General features: G+C 32.8%; 4 protein-coding genes across 4 annotated transcripts in view; 3 read left to right on the top strand and 1 right to left on the bottom strand.

Annotated features, from left to right (window-relative positions):
* Positions 1-268: 268 nt before the first annotated feature.
* LOC101511364 (putative disease resistance RPP13-like protein 1) lies at positions 269-5,210 on the top strand. Its single transcript, XM_027330360.2, has 2 exons — positions 269-4,506; positions 5,039-5,210. Exon 1 carries the CDS (start codon positions 493-495, stop codon positions 4,480-4,482), a length of 3,990 nt encoding a protein of 1,329 aa, XP_027186161.1. The 5' UTR covers positions 269-492; the 3' UTR covers positions 4,483-4,506; positions 5,039-5,210.
* Positions 5,211-9,871: 4,661 nt separating this feature from the next.
* Positions 9,872-11,002, top strand: LOC101511056 (protein DMP6). Its single transcript, XM_012713795.3, is given in 2 exon segments — positions 9,872-10,602; positions 10,604-11,002. Coding segments are annotated over 2 exon segments (603 nt in total). The 5' UTR covers positions 9,872-10,081; the 3' UTR covers positions 10,686-11,002.
* A 267-nt stretch (positions 11,003-11,269) lies between these two features.
* Positions 11,270-14,678, bottom strand: LOC101510733 (pentatricopeptide repeat-containing protein At5g46100). Its single transcript, XM_004485780.4, has 2 exons — positions 13,916-14,678; positions 11,270-13,797 (listed from the first exon to the last, which is right to left on the bottom strand). Exon 2 carries the CDS (start codon positions 13,509-13,511, stop codon positions 12,072-12,074), a length of 1,440 nt encoding a protein of 479 aa, XP_004485837.1. The 5' UTR covers positions 13,512-13,797; positions 13,916-14,678; the 3' UTR covers positions 11,270-12,071.
* Positions 14,679-14,869: 191 nt separating this feature from the next.
* LOC101510178 (homeobox-DDT domain protein RLT1) overlaps positions 14,870-19,655 on the top strand; it is a 9,125-nt gene continuing 4,339 nt past the window's right edge. Inside the window, exons 1-12 of the mRNA XM_073369192.1 lie at positions 14,870-15,371; positions 15,486-15,911; positions 16,321-16,400; positions 16,951-17,421; positions 17,542-17,631; positions 17,732-17,896; positions 18,006-18,228; positions 18,347-18,447; positions 18,756-18,842; positions 18,952-19,101; positions 19,201-19,356; positions 19,611-19,654. Coding sequence (XP_073225293.1) covers positions 15,173-15,371; positions 15,486-15,911; positions 16,321-16,400; positions 16,951-17,421; positions 17,542-17,631; positions 17,732-17,896; positions 18,006-18,228; positions 18,347-18,447; positions 18,756-18,842; positions 18,952-19,101; positions 19,201-19,356; positions 19,611-19,654 — 2,192 coding nt within the window. The 5' untranslated portion in view covers positions 14,870-15,172. The remainder of the gene's footprint in view (positions 15,372-15,485; positions 15,912-16,320; positions 16,401-16,950; positions 17,422-17,541; positions 17,632-17,731; positions 17,897-18,005; positions 18,229-18,346; positions 18,448-18,755; positions 18,843-18,951; positions 19,102-19,200; positions 19,357-19,610; position 19,655) is intronic.

Raw genomic sequence — 19,655 nt, 5'->3', positions numbered from 1 at the left:
TTCGTTTCTTATATTTAATTCTTAATTATATAAACATAATTAAATCATCATTTAAATATTAAAAATCTATTAAATTAGATTGTTTATTCTATTTTTATAATTTAAAATTAAGTAAAAAAGAGTAATCGTACTTAAATAAAATAATAAATATAATAATATTAATATTATTGAATTGAATATTTTATTTTAAGTTCAAATTATATATATAAAAAGTGACAATTTAGAGATCAATTTAATGATATTGTATAACTATACTAAAGAAACATCTTGTTGAGTGGACATAAGTTAAGCATCCTATTCTTGTAACATTATTTGCGTGCCTGAGAGTTGAGACCACACAAACGTAATCTTTGTCTGGACTGTGTTCACACGTGCCGAGCAAGAGTGACACAACATAGTCACAGTTTGGTAAAGAACCGATTTGAGCTTAGTGAGTGCTGCAACAAACAATTCTTCTCTGATTTGTAATCACTTCTCTTCTCTTTCTAAATCATGGATGCTGCTGCTGTTGGTGGAGCTTTTCTCTCTGCTTTCCTTCAAGTTCTTCTCGACAGGCTTGCTTCTCCTCAGCTTGTTAACTTCATCTATGGAAACAAGGTTGACGCCAATTTGATCCAAAGGTTGAAGAACACTCTTTATGCTGTTGAAGCTGTTCTTAATGATGCTGAGCAGAAACAGATCAAAGACTCTGCTGTTAACAACTGGCTTCATGATCTCAAAGATGCTCTCTATATCGCTGATGACATTCTCGATCACATTTCCACCAAATCTGCTACTACTCTGAAGAATAAAGACGTGAGAACAACTGCTTTTAGAAGCTTTTCTCGCCTTTTCAACTTGAAAGAAAGGGATATGGTTCGTAAGTTGGCAGATATAGTTGCTAGGCTTGAATCCATTCTCGAACACAAAGATATTCTTGGTCTTCAACATATTGCAACTCACCACCACTCTTCTTGGAGAACTCCATCAACCTCTCTAGATGATGGATCTAACATATTTGGTAGAAATCAAGACATAGAGGACATACTCAACTTATTGTTACATGATGGTGATGATGGTGATAGTGATAAGATTTCTGTGATCCCCATAGTTGGCATGGGTGGTGTGGGCAAAACCACTTTAGCGCAATCTGTGTACAATCATCAAAGTATAAAGCAGAAATTCGATGTTCAAGCATGGGTTTGTGTTTCTGATGCTTTTGATGTTTTGAAGGTTACAAAGGCCACTGCAGAGGAGGTTAAAAGTGCTTCTAACACAGATAATTTGAATACTCTTCAGCAAGATTTGAAGGATAAGTTGATCGGAAAAAAGTTCTTAATTGTTCTGGATGATGTCTGGACCGAAGATTATGACAGATGGAATTCTCTTATAAAGCCTCTTCGATGCGGAGCTAAAGGAAGTAAAATTCTTGTAACAACCCGTAATGAAAAGGTTGCTTCTATGGTCCAAACTTCCCAAGGTTACCACTCTCTTGAGCAATTGCCTGATGAGGATTGTTGGTCTGTGTTTGCAAACCATGCTTGCCTTTCTCAAGAAGAATCTACTCAGAATATGGATCTCGAAAAAATTGGCAGAGAGATTGTTAAAAAATGTAAGGGATTGCCTTTAGCAGCACAATCACTTGGGGGTTTGTTGCGACGGAAACGTGACATCAGGGATTGGAATAATATACTCAATAGTAATATTTGGGAAATTGATGAAAAGGAGAGTAAGATCATTCCAGCTCTAACAATTAGTTATCATTATCTCTCTCCCTATTTGAAACGCTGCTTTGTTTATTGCTCGTTGTATCCTAAGGATTATGAATTTGATGCTGACGATTTGATCTTGTTGTGGATGGCAGAAGATCTTTTACAGCCTCCAAAAAATGGAAAGACTTTGGAAGAAGTTGGTTATGAGTATTTTAATGACTTAGCTTCAAGATCTTTTTTTCAAGGTTTTGGAAGTGGAAACAGCTCCCGGAGTTTTGTGATGCATGATCTGGTGCATGATTTAGCAACATTTTTTGGGACAGAATTCTACTTTAGAACAGAAAAAATTGGCAAAGAAACGAAGATTGGTAACAAGACACGTCATTTATCATTTAATATGTTAAGTGGTCCAGTGACGGATAACTTTGAGATTTTTGACCGAGCAAAACATCTTAGGACCTTTTTGACATTCAATTTTAGCCGTACTCCATTCCACAATGAAATGGCACCATGCATCATTTTGTCAAATTTGAAGTGCTTGAGAGTTTTGTCATTTCAAAAATTTCGTGATCTTAATGCATTGCCTGACTCGATAGGTGAACTGATTCATTTGCGTTATTTGGATCTCTCTTTCACAACTATAAAGACACTACCGAAGGCATTGTGTAATCTGCATAATCTACAAACCTTGAAGTTGTACGATTGTAATGAACTAATCAAACTTCCCAATGGCATGCAAAAGTTTGTGAATTTGCGCTATCTTGATATCCGCTTAACTCTAAAGTTAGAAGATATGCCTAGAGAAATGAGCAAATTAAACCATTTGCAACATTTGAGTTACTTTCTTGTGGGCAAGCATAAAGAGAAAGGGATCAAGGAGTTAGGAACACTATCAAATCTTCACGGATCACTTTCCATTAGTAAATTAGAGAATGTTACCGACAACTTTGAAGCATCACAAGCGAAAATAATGGAAAAGAAGTACCTTGAAAAATTATCCTTTAAATGGTCTGATAATGCAAAAGACCAATTTACAAATTCACAAAGTGATATGGATATACTTGACAAGTTACAACCTGCCAAGAACCTAAAAAAGGTGTCTATATGTGGATATAGAGGCACGAGATTTCCAGAATGGGTTGGAGATCCTTCCTACCACAATTTGACTGAGTTATATTTGTCTGATTGTCATAATTGTTGTATTCTTCCACCACTTGGACAATTACGCTCTCTCAAGAAATTGAGAATCAGTAGAATGAGTATGTTGGAGACTATTGCATCTGAATACGGTGATTCCTTTTCAGGGATTATCTTTCCCTCCCTTGAACGTGGTGATTCCTTTTCAGGGATTATCTTTCCCTCCCTTGAACGTGGTGATTCCTTTTCAGGGATTATCTTTCCCTCCCTTGAACGTGGTGATTCCTTTTCAGGGATTATCTTTCCCTCCCTTGAACGTGGTGATTCCTTTTCAGGGATTATCTTTCCCTCCCTTGAACGTGGTGATTCCTTTTCAGGGATTATCTTTCCCTCCCTTGAACGTCTTGAGTTTGATAACATGCCATGTTGGGAAGTGTGGCATCATCCCCATGACTCAAATGCTTATTTTCTTGTACTCAAGTATCTTGAGATTCGTGGTTGTCCCTTATTGAGGGGAGATTTGCCATCTCATCTTCCTGCTTTGGAAACAATTCAGATTGAACGATGCGACCAACTTGCTTCGTCTCTCCCAAGTGCTCCTGCCATCCAGAAAATAAGGATACGTGAAAACACTAAAGTAGTGTTGCGAGAGCTACCTCTTTCATTGGAAGAGATCGAAATTCATGGAAGAGAGGCAACAGAGTCCTTCTTTGAAGTCATTGCCATCACCCTACCGATTTACCTGAAAATTGTAAAGATCCAGAATTGTTCTTCTGCGTTATCGTTTCCTGGAGATTGTTTACCCGCATCCTTAAACAGTTTGTTCATCACAAATTGTAAAAATCTAGATTTTCCAAAGCAAAAGCAGCAGCACGAGTCACTTCAATGGTTGTATATAGAGAGTAGTTGTGATTCTCTGACAACCCTCCCACTGGAGACCTTTCCCAACCTCAGTACTCTCAACATCTGGCACTGTGAAAATCTAGAATGTGTTTCTGCTTCAAAGACTCTTCAAAATCTCAACATATTTCTCATTTCCGATTGCCCCAAATTAGTTTCATTTGCAAGAGATGGATTGGCTGCGCCCAACTTGAGAGAATTGTTTGTCTACAGGTGTGTTAATTTAAAGTCATTGCCTTTTCAAGCAAATACTCTTCTCCCGAATTTAGAAAGGGTGAGTATACGAGATTGCCCAGAAATGGAGACGTTTTGTGAAGGTGGTATGCCGCCTAGCTTGAGAAGACTTGTTATATATGAATGCGAGAAGTTAATGAGGAGCCCATCTCTAAGTTTGATGGACATGCTCATGCTCACCGATCTTAACATTGGTAGTTGTGATGGTGTGGAGTCCTTCCCCAATAAGGATTGTGCGTTGCTGCCTTCCTCCCTTACCTCTCTAACGCTATTCAATATGTCAAGTTTGCACACGTTGGACTGCACGGAGCTTCTCCACCTCACGTCCCTCCAACAATTAGAAATTGGCTATTGTTCAAATCTGAAGAATATGGCGGGAGAAAGGCTGCCTGCTACTCTAACGAAACTTCAAATCTATAAGTGTCCACTGCTGGAAGAACGGTGCCGCATGAAACATCCGCAAATTTGGCCCAAAATTTCCCACATCCAAAGCATTGTGTTTCACTACACATGGATTTAGAAACTTCAACTTGGATTTTCAATGGTGATTTCTCTACTTTGCCTTAATTTTAATGCGACTTCCCAATTTCACTCATACTCTGCACCAATTTTTTTATTTTTTAAACAAATTAAAGTTATATCCTAATACTAACCCATCTTTTGTATCTACTTTATTTATCGTAAACATCCGTCTCTTTTTCATGTTGTAAGAGGTCGTATAGGCCTAGAGTCATAACAAATGTTTTATTTCATATTTTTAAGTAAAGATTAATTAAGTGAAATTGATGAGCTGAGATGCACTGTCTTTTCCGTTTTATATACAAAAAACTTTTCTAATGGACCTTATCAGTTGTGACAAATATTAAAAGGCTTTCGATTAGCCTGGTGAGAAACATTTTCCTCCAAAAAAAAGCCTAGTGGAAACATGCCAAGTGAGTTAATGGATAGAATGTGTGAATGATAATTCTATGTAGGAGATTTTGTTCCTTTGTTCTGTCAACCTCGAACAATGATACTTTTTTTATTTTAAAGGATTTGATATTAGTAGATCTTCACACTTATGACCTTTTTTGCAGGTGTGCTTAAACAAAAAAGACCATGTCATAAAATTTATTGAAGAGAATTTCAAAATCAATTATTTGGAGAGATCAATCTTAGTTTGTGGAGATTGTAACTGGAGAGATATCATGTGTTGGTAAAATTACTTTTGGCAAATTACATTGACTTAATATAAACTAGATTGTGATATGTTTGATGTGTGGTAGGTGCTGATATATTATTATATATTTATATATAAAATTTGTATTAAAATATATAATTATTTTTTACTATAAAAATAGATAAAGTAAAGATATAAAATTTTTGTATAACTAACGATACAATTTATTGTGATTTTAAAAATTTAAGAGAATATTAAAATTTTAAATATGTCAACGCGTGAAATAAAAATGATTTTTTTCCATATACATCATATATTTATTTACATACTTTAAATTTTGGTTTACTTGTACCATTGTTGTTCCTCGACGATTTTAGTTGAAGAATTTAATATATTACTGAGTATAAAATAACAATAATATGTAATTTAAAAGTAATGTTAATTTTGTTTTACGATATAATATATTCAAGTATTTATGTACTTAAAAGGTAAATATATTTTTGAATAATTATATATAAGTTAGGTTTGCTTTAGTACAAAAAAAAAACATTGTTGACTAATACAATTCATGCAAAATATATTTAAATGTGGAATTGGTTTATTCAAGCTTTTTGATTTCATTGAAGTGGTTATTCTAATAATATATTTGTTAAATAGTTATGTATTTCTTTATTGTTAAAGTTATATATTTAGCTACAATATTTTGTTATTATATAATTTATATTATTTTTGAAACATTAGATTTATAAATTTATGTATTTTTTCACGTTTTTAATTTTATATGTTCGTCCTAATTATGTCAATCTCATCGTCGATCTAAGCATGCACTAAATAATATTGTGTGCTTTGTGATATATTATAACATTCATTCGTGAGTGATAGTTTGTTAAATTCAAATTATTAAAACAATTCATTCGTGTGTGCCTTGGAATTTTTCAAATAATTATTTGACACAGTCAAGAAACTTCAAGAGTGGTTGAAAAAAATTATAGGCAAAAAAAGTTTGGGAATGTTTAAGACATAGATTTTGAATAATTATATATAAGTTAGGTTTGATTTAGTACAAAAGAAAAAGTAAAATATTGTTGACTAATACAAGTCATGCAAAATATATTTAAATATGGAATTGATTTATTCAAGCTTTTTGATTTCATTGAATTGGTTCTTCTAATAATATATTTGTTAAATAGTTATGTATTTCTTTATTGTTAAAATTATACATTTAGCTATAATATTTCTTCATTTTATATAATTTTTATTAGTTTTGAAACATTAGATTTATAAATTTATGTACTTTTTCACATTTTTAATTTTATATATTCATCATAATTATGTCGATCTCACTATCGATCTAAGTATGCACTAAATAATATTGTGATATATTATAATACTCATTCGTAAGTGATAGTTTGTTAATCCAAAATATTGAAACAATTTATTCGTGTGTGTCTTGGAATTGTTCAAATAATTGTTTGACACAGTCAAGAAAGGTTAAGAAACTTCAAGAGTGGTTCAAATAATTATTTGTTAATGTTTAAGACATAGATTTTGAATAATTATATATAAGCTAGGTTTGCTTTAGTACAAAAGAAAAAGTAAAATATTATTGACTAATACAATTTATGCAAAATATATTTAAATGTGGAATTGATTTATTCAAGCTTTTTGATTTCATTGAAGTTGTTCTTCTAATAATATATTTGTTAAATAGTTATTTATTTCTTTGTTGTTAAAGTTATACATTTAGCTATAATATTTCTTCATTTTATATAATTTATATTAGTTTTGAAACATTAGATTTATAAATTTATGTATTTTTTCACATTTTTAATTTTATAAATTCACCATAATTATGTCAATCTCATTGTCGATCTAAGCATGCACTAAATAATAAGTGTTATAAATTTTTTGTTGTTTCAATTATGCTTTGTGTTTTTTTAATTATAAAAAGAAAAAATATTAGAGAAGACACATTCAACATAGGGAAAAAAAAAACTAATTTCCTATGCAATAATATTGATATATGATCTTGAACAATAATTGATAATAGAAAAATAATATTATTGAAGTATCTGTGAAATAAGTGTGTCACATATAATCTGACATAGACCTTGATGTGTGTATCTAGTCGAACTTGATGAGTCATTGAATAAATAATCTATTTATTTATATTGCTGAAATAAAGTTAATTTTTAAATAGTAAAAGATTGAATATTGTAATAACACTTTTTAAATATAATTAATTAAGTTGTAAGTTTTTATTTGCCAACATATGTTAACATTCATACATCAAAAAACTAAATTCGATTATATAATTTATTTAAATCGTAAATATGGAAATGTGTTATAATATATATTTCTTTCTATGGGAATACAATAGTGTTAAATCTTTCAAGGGAGGATTTTGTTGTCTATTGTTGTCCAACTTGCTTCGAGATATTAATCTTTGTAATTGTGCGCGGAGGATATCATATTTACATAATAAAAGATATTGCTTTTGAATGATAGGTGTATGATTTTTTAAATGTATCATACACAATCACTTTCAAAAACGACTTGTAATTTATCATTTTGTGTAATAAAGATAAATAAATCATAATATTTTATATACAATTATGTAAAATATATAATGATGCTCCAATTATCTTAATGTGATACATTAAGATCTTCATAATATGATACTCCAAAGATTTGTAATGACTTTAGAGTTTTTTTTAGAGTCGTAACATTTTGTTTACTTTAATGTTTCATTGAAAATTTATTAATTTTTTTTGTTAGTGCAATTTAAGTGAGGGATGCCGAAGAGTTTTAAGATGCCGAAGTGAGGGATGCAGAAGAGTTTTAAGTGAGGGATGCCGAGAAATATGGAGAATATCAAATGTGTGATAAAATTCTAATAGAATGAAAGAGAACGATAAATACTTGAATTCTTTTTTACATATAAATCCAATTTTTCAAATTCAAAATATGTATCTTTGAAATGTGTCGAGATACTTTAGTTCTAATTTGTATTTTTTTTTTTACGGAATTTTCTAATAACTTTAGAGATATAACATTTTCGTTCACATTTTATGAATTTTTTGTTGTTGCAATTTAAGCGATACTTTATTTGTATATATATATATATATATATGTATATAATGAATTATAATGAAAATATATGTATTATATGTAATGAATTATCATGAATACATATTTGAATTAAGGTATAACTTGGTTGTTGAGGATAACTCAAGAGTTTCTGGGATGTTTTGGGTCCAAAATTAGATAATACTAATTTATTAACATTTATTTATAAAAGAAATATGTTTTCAATTATTATGAATGACGTTGAATATGCCATTATTCTTTTGTGAAAAAAATTAAAAATAAAATAATAATTTAAAGGATATCTAAGTATTCAAATTAAATTTAGTATTAGTATGTATTTATTTGTTGAAACTTCAAATGTTTTGTTTAAAGTAAAATTTAATTATTTTTATCAAAAAATTGTTTATTAACTACTAAAAAAATTTCAAAATTGTAATATTTTGTATTAAAGAGTAAAATTTCATTAATTAAAATTAAAAGATTAAGATAACATTATTATAAAAGTTTATATTTTATTATGGTTGAGTGAGATGCAAGATTAATTTGAACCCGCTAATTAATATTGAATCGATTAAACATGAAAGAGGTTATGTTTGAATGTCCCATCAATTTTTGTAGATGAAAATAGTTTTATTTATTTATTTGAGTACATAAGCTACAATTTTTTTAATAGGACATAAGCTACAAATTGTTATAGAGAATACCAAATATGTTATGAAAATATAATAGAATAAAAGAGAACTACGAACAACTTATTTCTTTCTGACATATAGAGAATACTAAAATGTCATTAAAATCTAATAGAATTAAAAATCTAATAACTGAATTTTTTCTGACATATAAATTCAATTGTTCGAACTCAAAGTATGTATCTTTGAAAATGGGTCGAGATGCTCCAATTCTATTTTTTTCTTCTTTTGATACTGATAAAATATCTTAGTACACAAAACAACATATAAATATATATTTATAAAAGCGTTGTCTAGTTGTGTTGACAATTATAGTTAGCTACATGGGCAAAGATAAATGTACCGATGACACAAATTTTCCAAGAAACAAATAAAATGGAGGAATAGAAGATGTGAGATAAATATTAGAGATATATGAAGGGTGCCACATGAGAATATAAACGATGTGGCGCAAATGCTATGATGTGACACATAAGTGTATGACGCGTCATTCAATAGAGTTGAAATTTTGTTTTAATGTATTATAATTGATTGATAAGCTTCAAATGTAATTCGGGTAAGGATCCTCTCCCTTTAAAGATGGAAATGTAGAGTAGTTTTTTCTCTATCTCTCTCTTAATTCACACTTATCTCTCATATTTCTCTCAATATTTTAATCATCATTATCTCTCATTTTAATCATCATATTTCTCTCAAAATTTTAATAATAATTAACGACACTCTTTAAAAGTATAACTTCATCTTTATGACTGAGACAATTATTTATTGATATTAATTCGACGAGTTGAATTTTGAGAGATACACTCATTTATCTTTATTTTTATCAAACTAATATTGATTGAGTTCTTGTCTTAATCATATAAACTAGGTGAGTCTTTAACTCATATATGAAGAATGTTGTGATTATCGTTAAAATTTCGAATGACTTTGAAACACTGATTCACGGTGTACCACCTATAAAGATGATCCACACTAGCATCTGCCATTAATTTACGTTGTTTTATTAAGTTTTAAGTTTGTGTTTCTTGCAAGCAATGTTACAACCTCCCTTCCCGTCACTCAAAGTTAAGACGCTGAGCTATATAGATACACATTATTATCAACAAACCTATGCTACAAAGACAAAGGTGATCAAAACAAAACATAACAATAAAAGAAGGTAAAACGAGGTTGAATACGCGATGGACATAAATTTAGAAATAGATGATGATTCTAAGAATAACGATGAACAAAAGCTTCCACTCCTGCGAAATGTTGAGGTTCCGGAAGCAGAGAGGACCCTGATACAGAAAGCCATAAGCAAAACATTTCAGAGCACAGCACATCTGGCAAACCTTCTACCTACAGGAACTGTCCTTGCTTTCCAACTTCTGTCTCCAATTTTTACAAATGTTGGCAACTGTGATTCTGTCAGCAAGTCGATGACTTCTGCACTTTTGACTATCTGCGGTGTCTGGTGCTTCCTGGTATGTTTTACTGATAGCTTTAGAGATAGCAAGGGGAATATTTGTTATGGATTTGCCACATTCAAGGGCTTGTGGATCATTGATGGATCAACACAACTTCCACCTCAAGTTGCTGGAAAATATTGCCTAAGGCTTATAGATTTAATGCATGCAGTGATGTCCATTTTGGTATTTGCAGCAATTGCTTTATTTGATCAGAATGTGGTGAATTGCTTTTTTCCAGAACCATCACATGAGAATTGGCGTTCTTTGCAGCATGCTTTTTGTTGTATTTCCTACTGAGAGACATGGAATTGGCTTCCCCCTTTCAACTAATTAATAACTGGGATATTATTTTTATTTTTTTATGCTCATGGTTGTATCAGATTTCAATAATTTATTTGATTAATGAATTGCTGTGTTGGGAACAGATTATATATATTCAATCTAAGTGCATTATTTCATAAAATCAACTAGTACATACTTTGCAAATACAAGGTAAGACAGCCTGGAAAGACATAATGGTTTGATACAATCAGAAACACCTGACAGAACTCAGCAAGAATTTATCAATATTCAGGGATAGGAAGCTAGTGGTCAAGAGTCAAGACCACTCATGTATCCACAAGTCAATTATAATGCCGATCATTTTGATTACCTAGCTATCTAGTATTTTTCTTGTCTAACATAAGTTCATATTGAAGTACTATAGTAAGAGGATATATTTTGCCACAGAAACTGGGAGCTACTGAACCAGTTATTTGAACTTTTTCTAGGGGGAAAAATGTTTAGTTCGTCAAAGTTGACTTGGGGATCAGCTTATGGACTCATCTGCTCTCTCTTTGTGGGAATGAAGCAAACTCGAAATATAATACTTACATGTGGACCTGACTATAGAGTATAGATGGACAATACATATGTATCTTGAATCTAAAAAACATATCACAATCACAATAACAATCACATACATGTTTCCAGCAGAGATGTGAAGTTATCCCCAACAGAAAATCACAACATTAGCTAATCATGATCCACTAACACAACCAGACAGGATGTGTAAAAAATACAATCTATTTACTACATATTTACCTTATCTAGCAAGAATTTTGAACTTCTCCATTTTGTTGTAACAAATAAAACAGAACATCATAACCCTGTTAAAGATATAATGCGAATACACCATTATACAAAACAATGATAGATCAAATATCTGAGGAGTCAGGCCATACAAAAAGCAATCAGAAAATTAAGAATCCCAACTAAAATGTTAATAGTTTCACTATGAAAAGATGCAGTATACTTCAAATTTGGCCAAATTACTGGATGTCTGGAATTGACTGAGCAACTAAGTTTTCTCGAAAATGAAAAATAAAAATAACTAGCATGTAATGGGTTTTGATCAAAATAAAGAATTTTTAATTACCTGTGTTTACCTTACCCAGCAGGCCAGAACCCCGGAAAATATTTTCTAACAAATACTTGCCTCATTAAAGTTTCAAAAATGGTTGGGCAAGAACCTAGTGGTGTCCACAAAAAGAGAAGGTGAGGTATTAAGGTATTTTCAGCCTCCAATTGCGCACACAACAAATGTAATGATCATTAGAGAATGCCGACCATTTGAAGTGAGAAAGTGAGATCAATAATAGTAGAGGCTTCACATGTTCGGTGACTGATAAAAGAAAAACCAGGGGAGACAATGTGATGCAAAAGGTTTTACTCACAAACTTCAACTCTCAGCTTCAACAAATTTCTGCTTCAGCTCAGCAAGCAATAGCTCAGTGGCTTCTCTCACTTTTTTTCGATCCCAAAGTCCACACATTAATACATTCCATATTCCCACATCTGGAACCCAGCCATCGAATATCATCTCTTCCAGAACCCGAGCAGCTTTGTGCAAGTCTCCTCTCTTGCAAAAGCATTTGACTAAACAGTCAAAAGTTCCATTTTCAACAGAGATACCCCTAGTACGCATACTAAGATACAATTGGAATGCGCGAGGTGGATCAATATTATTACAAAGACCTTGGACTACCTTGTTATGCATTCTGACTTGAAAGCTCCAAGTTGCTCGAGTAGGTGAGATACCGCCAAGAACCATCTCATCGATGAAGTTTGCAGCTTCTTGATAACTGCATGCAGCACAGAGGCCACTTATGATTTTCCCATACATCTCTACATTTGGTTTTAATCCTTGAAGCCTCATCCTGTCGAGAATCTCCACAGCTTCTCTAAGCTTACCGTCTTTACACAGTCCATTGATTAGAGTACTATAAGTGACCATGTTAGGCAAATGACGTTTTCTAACCATCACTTCTAACAACTCCATTGCTTGTGATGAATGTCCACATTTACACAAACCATCCATTAAAGAACTATAAGTAAAAACATTTGGCTCAATGCCATTCCTCGTCATATCTTCGAGCAATCCAATAGCTTCATCCAAATTATTAGATTGACACATTCCATGTATCAGAGTAGTATAGCTAACAACAGAAGGCGACAAACCTTTCTCACTCATCTCTTGGAACAGCTCCTTTGCCTGATCGATTTTTCCTAGCTTGCACAGCCCATTAATCAATGTACCATATGTATACGAATCAGGCTGGCACCCACGGTTGGGCATTTCATGAAATATCCGGAAAGCAGAATCAACAGTTTCCTCATTTTTGCAGAGTGCCTTGATCAAAATATTTAGTGAAACAACACTAGGCGGAATTCCCATTTCCCTCATCTCCTTGTAAAAACCAATAGCCCTTTTCACATGGTTTTCCTCCACAAGAATATCGAATATTGTAAGGTAAGACTTCTGAGTAGGCCTAAGCTGAAAATCTTCCATCTTATGAAAAACCCTGATGGCATCAAGCGGGCGGTGCACACGTCCATAACCCCTGCATATAGTTAAAAATATATCCTCTGTAACATTGCAATCTTCTTGCTTCATTCTTTCCAGCATTCCTTCTGCTGGCCTAAACTGGTTAACAGAGACTAGCCTTGAGATCATTGCACCAAAAGTTCTGTCATCATGACTAAATCCATTGGTATACTCAGCTGTTGCAGAATCAAACATAAGGATAGCTTTGTGTATGTCCTTTTCTGCTTTTATTAACTGCTCAACTAGTGAATTTGTAATTTGCTTTGGCCACTTAAACAAAGTTTTACTAGCCATAGTAACCCCAATTGAAAAATATTAAATATGACAGATTTTTGAGAAATGCTACTTCCTCACAACAAACCTCTTTATGCAAAATAGCAAGCACACAAAAACCTCACACCAAGTGGAATAAACTACACTGAATCTTATGGAACAACCAATGTTAAAGAGTTAAATAATGTGTGTCCAATGTTAGAGTTAGTTTTACTTTGAGACGTAGGTGAAGCATTTCATCAAACAGGTTTCCGGCAAAATGAAGCTGCTGAACAATGAAGCCTCAACCTCCAAAAGCTGTGTTAAACTGAGATTGAATAGAAACAAGTAAAAATTAAAATTAAAAGAAAAAAAAAATGTTTCGAGGATTTGATGGAAACGTAGCAGCAAGAACTTCGAATAATCAATAGAGGAAACCATATTACCTCGTTTTTCGTCGTTTTGATTCCGATGTTACTGCAAAAAAATGTTGTCTCTAAACCGTTTTTGAATGGACTGTTACCATGTATATGGACTTCGTTTATTTTGTTTTGGGCTTAAGTAATTACGGGGGTGTTGGATAGCAACTCTCTTAAAATCCATAATATTGGGGCCCACAATAACACAAACGTGAAACATCAATTCGATCATCGCACGCTGAAGATCCCAAATCATTAAACCGAGCCTTCAAAAAATAAAAGAAGTTTTTTAAAGAACAAAATGCACAACTTGAACAAAAAAAAAACACGTTCAGTAATTCTTCTCTATCTCCAATTCCTTCATGCAATAATAATAAAAATAATAAACTAAACCAATTGACCAAAATTACATCTTAAAGAAAAAAAAAACAAACGAAAAAAATCAAACACGAGATTGGAAAGTGCGAAAGAAACATCACAATAAAAAAAGTTCATCAAAATTAGAACAACACACATGCACACAAAGTCACAAACACACAGAGTCAGAGGAACATTTTCATTTTCTTTGTTATTGTTATTAATTAATTAATAAAATAAAAAGAAAGAAAGATTTCATTGTTTTTGTTTTTGTTTTTTAGCTGGCTCTCCGTTTGACGCGATCATCAATTCATATGATCAAACGATCATCATCACACCGTTCGTTCATTCGTTCATAATAAAAACGAAAATATTATATAAGAGAAGAAAGAAAAACAGATAAAAGATTATTAATAAATTTTAAAAAGGAAATAAAAAGGAATAATTATGAAAGGTGGTGGTGGAGTTATAGTAGTCAAGAGCAACTGTTGTTGTTGTTCTTTTATTATTTTTGTTTATCGATTATTATTATTATTACTACTTTTCTTGTTTTTGTTTTTGTTTTTGCATTGTTTTTTGTTCTTCTTCGGTGTTCTATCTTTTCAATTTAAGTTCCACCGTTGATAATTCTTATTTAATTTTTATTATTATATTTTTTTTTTTCATCCTGTGCCTTTTCCATTTTCCATCTCTTTACCATCACGGAAATTTTTGTTCTAAGAGATAATAGAAAGAGAAAGATATCAAAATCAACACAAATTTTAAAATATGAAAAGTAAATAAAAACTGAATCTTTTAGTTTACCCTAATTATTATTATCATTATTATTATTATTTTCGTGTTGCTTTTGCTTTGTTGTTTCTTCTTTGCGTTGTGGGTTCTGGAATCCTAGGGTTTGAAAGGGGGAAAAAAGTTCGATCTTGATCGATGGATGTAGAAGCAGAGAACAATACACAGAAGGGTGATGATGGGGGTGAGAATAGCAATGAGAATAACAACAACAATAACAACATGAATAACAATGGAAGCAACAGCAAAATTATGAGTTCAAGTGAAGGTCAAAGCAAACCCAAGCGTCAGATGAAAACCCCTTTTCAGCTTGAAACGCTAGAGAAAGCTTATGCTTGTTCGTCAACACTTTTTCCCTCTTTTCTTCTTCTTTAATTTCAATTTTGAGGTTTTTAGTTTGGTTTTTTTCAGTTTGGGTTTTGTTTAATTTTTCTTAATTTTTTTTTATCAGTGGAGAATTACCCTTCGGAGGTGACAAGGGTAGAGTTGTCGGAGAAGTTGGGGTTGTCGGATCGACAGTTACAGATGTGGTTTTGTCACCGGAGGTTGAAAGACAAGAAGGAGTTGCCGCCTAAAAAGCCGCGAAAGGCGCCACCTTTACCGGATTCTCCAACTGATGAACTTAACCCCAAGTTGGCTATTGAACCCGTTAATGAATATGGATCCGGGTCGGGTTCTGGGTCTAGCCCGATTGCCCGGCCGGAGTTGCGGAGTGTGGTGCCTACTAGGACTTACTATGAGTCACCACAGACTATAATAGAGCTTAGAGCAATTGCTTGTGTGGAGGCACAGTTAGGGGAGCCTTTGAGGGAAGATGGGCCTATTTTGGGAACTGAGTTTGATCCATTGCCTCCTGATGCATTTGGGGCACCCTTAGGTATATTCAGTGTATCCTTCAACTTTGTGTTGCTATTTTTCACTTGCAGTTGTAAAATGAGTGACTTTTTTGCAGTTTATACTTGTGTTGAACTCTGCTTATGATGATGTATTTCCTTTTCTGTGTTTTGTTTTTTTGTAAGTTTTATTAATTATTTAGGTATCATGATAATTGATCATATTGTTTGACTATAGTGTTTCCTTTTCTGACTGGCTAACTAGTTTCTTAGATGTTCTGTATTAGAGTAGCAATGTTGGATGAAAATGCCATCTCTTTGGCTGATTCTTTTAGATTCAAAATTGTTGTGAGAAACAATGCTGTCATTGTATAAGTTGCTTATGTATGATTGTTTCCGATTGGTGTTTGAGACTTGTTTGGCTACTCATTCTGGTATTTTGTTTTGGTGCAGCTGTTGCTGAACAGCAGAAGCGGCCTAGTCTTCCCTATGACAGTAAAATATATGAAAGACACGAAGTTAGAACAAATAAGGTTAGTTTTAGTAGCTGTTTATGTGCTTAGTGTTTTGGTCTGTTAAACTACCTTTGTTTAGAGATGCGTATTAAACAACCTTTTCTTTCTCATTCACAGTTGTGTGAGATAGTTATCAATATTGAATACCTTATTTTAAAATTCCTTTTTTGACCTTAGCAAATGACTTACTGTTAGTACAAGCTTGAATTGTATATTGGCCATTTTATTACATTAACCTCTATTCTTTATTTAGATGATGTTTGCATAAAAGGAAAAATGTTTAATGTGATGTGTAAGACTTGGATGTTCACTTGGCATACTGTGTGTTGTTTAGCTGGGCCGTAAGTTTATTTTGTCTAATCTTGTCTTGCAGTTATTATTTATAAATGTTTTTTTATACAAATATAGTCTTCTTTACGTTTCCTTCAATCGTTTAAGAAACTTAAAAACTTGTTTTTTATTTCATACATGTTTAAATTATAACTACACATTGCTGGTGATGAGTAAGATTTTTTCTGTTTGGTTGTTTCATTTGTGACATTTTGATTTAAAACGAGCTCTATTCCAGGCAGTGGCAAGGACATTCCCTGAATATACATTTGTTCCGAGCCAGTCCAGCATTAGATCTGATACTTTTGGACAATTGAGTCAACCTCATTTATACGATTCAATGGAGGGTCCAACTAGAACTCCTCCCTTTCCGATTGGAAATGAACATTTACCTAGAGTTCATGCTTCTCAAAATCATTCTTCCCGTGCTCGCCTTTTGTCTCAGCAGGACAAGCCAGTGATTCCATATACTTCCCCTCCTCACCTTTTGTCTCAACAAGACAAGCAATTGATTCCCTATCCATCTCCTCCTCGAGATAATGATGTTGTCCCTAAAAGAGAACCTCACACAAACATAGCCAATACTAGCATGAACACCCAATTCTCTGATCACTTAATTGTTGGGCAAGAAAATTCTTTAGCTCTAGGTTTACCAGGTGGACAAGTTCTCCATAATGATGCGGTATTGCGGGTGGAGAAGAAACGGAAGGTATTTAATTGAATTCATAAGAAAAGTGTTATTATTTTTCTTTATATTTTCCTCAACAATATAAAGTTAATGTATATTCTGTGCTGAGAATGATTTATATTTTTAACTTCATTTGTATAGAGTGACGATGCCAGAGTTGCAAAGGAAGTTGAAGCCTATGAAATAAGGATGAAGAAAGAACTAGAGAAACAAGATATCCTCAGAAAAAAGGTTTTATTCTATGAACGTAACCTGTCACCATGCATTGTATGGAGCTTAAAGACATCCCGTTCTTTTGTAGCTAACCCTTCTATTTTCCTTCCCCTCGTAGAATGAAGAGCGAATGAAAAAAGAAATGGAAAGACAAGATCGTGAGAGAAGGAAGGAAGAAGAGAGGCTGATGCGTGAGAGACAACGAGAAGAGGAAAGATTAAAGCGTGAGCATAGGCGGGAACTAGAACGAAGGGAGAAATATTTGATTAAAGAACATTTAAGAGTAAGTTTTAAGCCCCATGATTATAGCTTTCTTGAATTTAATATTCAGACATATAATGATATTTAATGTATCCTACTAAATCTTCTTGTGTTATTATATATTAAAAAAGGCTGAGAAAAGGAAGCAAAAAGAAGAGATTCGCAAAGAGAGGGAGGCAGAGAGAAGGAAAGCTGCCCTTGAAAAGGCAAATGCTCGTAGAATAGCTAAAGAATCTATGGAGCTCATTGAGGATGAACAGCTGGAATTGATGGAGTTGGCTGCAGCAAGCAAGGGGCTTTCCTCTATTATCCATATTGATCTTGATACTTTGCAAAACCTTGAATCATTTAGAGGTGAGTAATTTCTCATTATTTTACTCTCATTAATAATATATAATTTGGCTCTTTGAACCTTCAGAATTTATCTGGAAATACTAAGAAAAAGATTGTACTGCCAACACTTGTACTGTAGATTCCTTGTGTATTTTCCCGCCCAAAAGTGTAAAGCTAAGAAAACCGTTTGCTATCCAGCCCTGGATCAACTCGGAACAAAATGTTGGCAACCTTCTCATGGTATGATTGAATTTCCCTTATTGTTTCCTTATAGCATAATTCATATATAACATACAGTCTATCACACTTTCAGTTCATGTTTTGATATGGTAGGTTAATCATGTTCTTTTGTCTCTACCCCTATAAGATAGTGAAGGTGACTTTAGTTGATCTTGCACAAACAGTAGACTGAGATTTTTTATGTAATTGTTATGTGTGGATGCGCTTCTGTTTGTAGTATTTGTTTTTATGTTTTAGTAATATCTTTTGTTCTTAATTTGTTTTTTTAGAATATTCTTAAGTATGAAAGCCGTGGTGTTCTATTTCAGGTTTGGAGATTCTTGATTACTTTTGCTGATGTTCTTGAATTATGGCCTTTTACTCTTGATGAATTTGTACAAGCATTTCATGATTATGTGAGTAAATCTGGTCTTTCCTATTAAGTTTGTTCTGGCAGTGAACTAATTTCAGTGCATTTTTTCAGCTCGTTTGTGGATGTTTAATTTTAAAACTTCTTTATCACAGGATACAAGATTGCTGGGTGAGATACATGTTGCTCTTCTTAAAGTGGTAATAAAAGACATTGAAGATGTTGCAAGGACACCTTCAGGATTAGGATTGAACCAGAATGGAGCTGCTAATCCTGCTGGTGGCCATCCAGAGATTGTGGAAGGAGTAAGTTGAAAGTATATCAAAAAAATTATCCATTATTTTGAGACAAACAGTATTTTTGTCCGATGCAGACCACACTAATAATGTTGTCTTTTATTTTAGGCATATACATGGGGATTTGACATACGAAATTGGCAGAAGAACTTAAATCAATTGACATGGCCTGAAATTTTGCGACAGTTGGCCCTATCTGCAGGATTTGGACCACAGCTAAAAAAAAGAAGTGTTACATGGTCAATTGCAAATGATAAAGATGAGGTTCATTTTCTTTATTTTACTTCTTAATTTTCAGCTCAAAATTGTTATCTTGCCTGAATACTGCAATATTTCAGTGGCCATAGGATGAAACAGTTATAGTATCATTTCAGCTTACTAGATCTGTATGAGCATTTTGTAATCATTGAATTTTCTCTGATCATTTATGATTTTGCATACATTTCAAGTCAGCAATGGAATTTCTGGTCTTGCATTTGTTATTTATCAAGTGGAGCAAACCATATTTGTAACTGCAGGGAAGAAGTTGTGAAGATGTCATTTCTACACTTCGAAATGGTTCA

Source organism: Cicer arietinum, chromosome 1 (genome assembly GCF_000331145.2).
Source record: "Cicer arietinum cultivar CDC Frontier isolate Library 1 chromosome 1, Cicar.CDCFrontier_v2.0, whole genome shotgun sequence".
NCBI classification, from domain to species: Eukaryota; Viridiplantae; Streptophyta; class Magnoliopsida; order Fabales; family Fabaceae; genus Cicer; species Cicer arietinum.
Note: the sequence above shows the minus strand (reverse complement) of the source record. Positions and strands in the feature narration are given on the sequence as shown.

Bases quoted from the DNA above. Each gene is read 5' to 3' on its own strand.
- LOC101510733 (XM_004485780.4), bottom strand. From the start codon at position 13,511: ATGGCTAGTAAAACTTTGTTTAAGTGGCCAAAGCAAATTACAAATTCA.
- LOC101511364 (XM_027330360.2), top strand. From the start codon at position 493: ATGGATGCTGCTGCTGTTGGTGGAGCTTTTCTCTCTGCTTTCCTTCAA.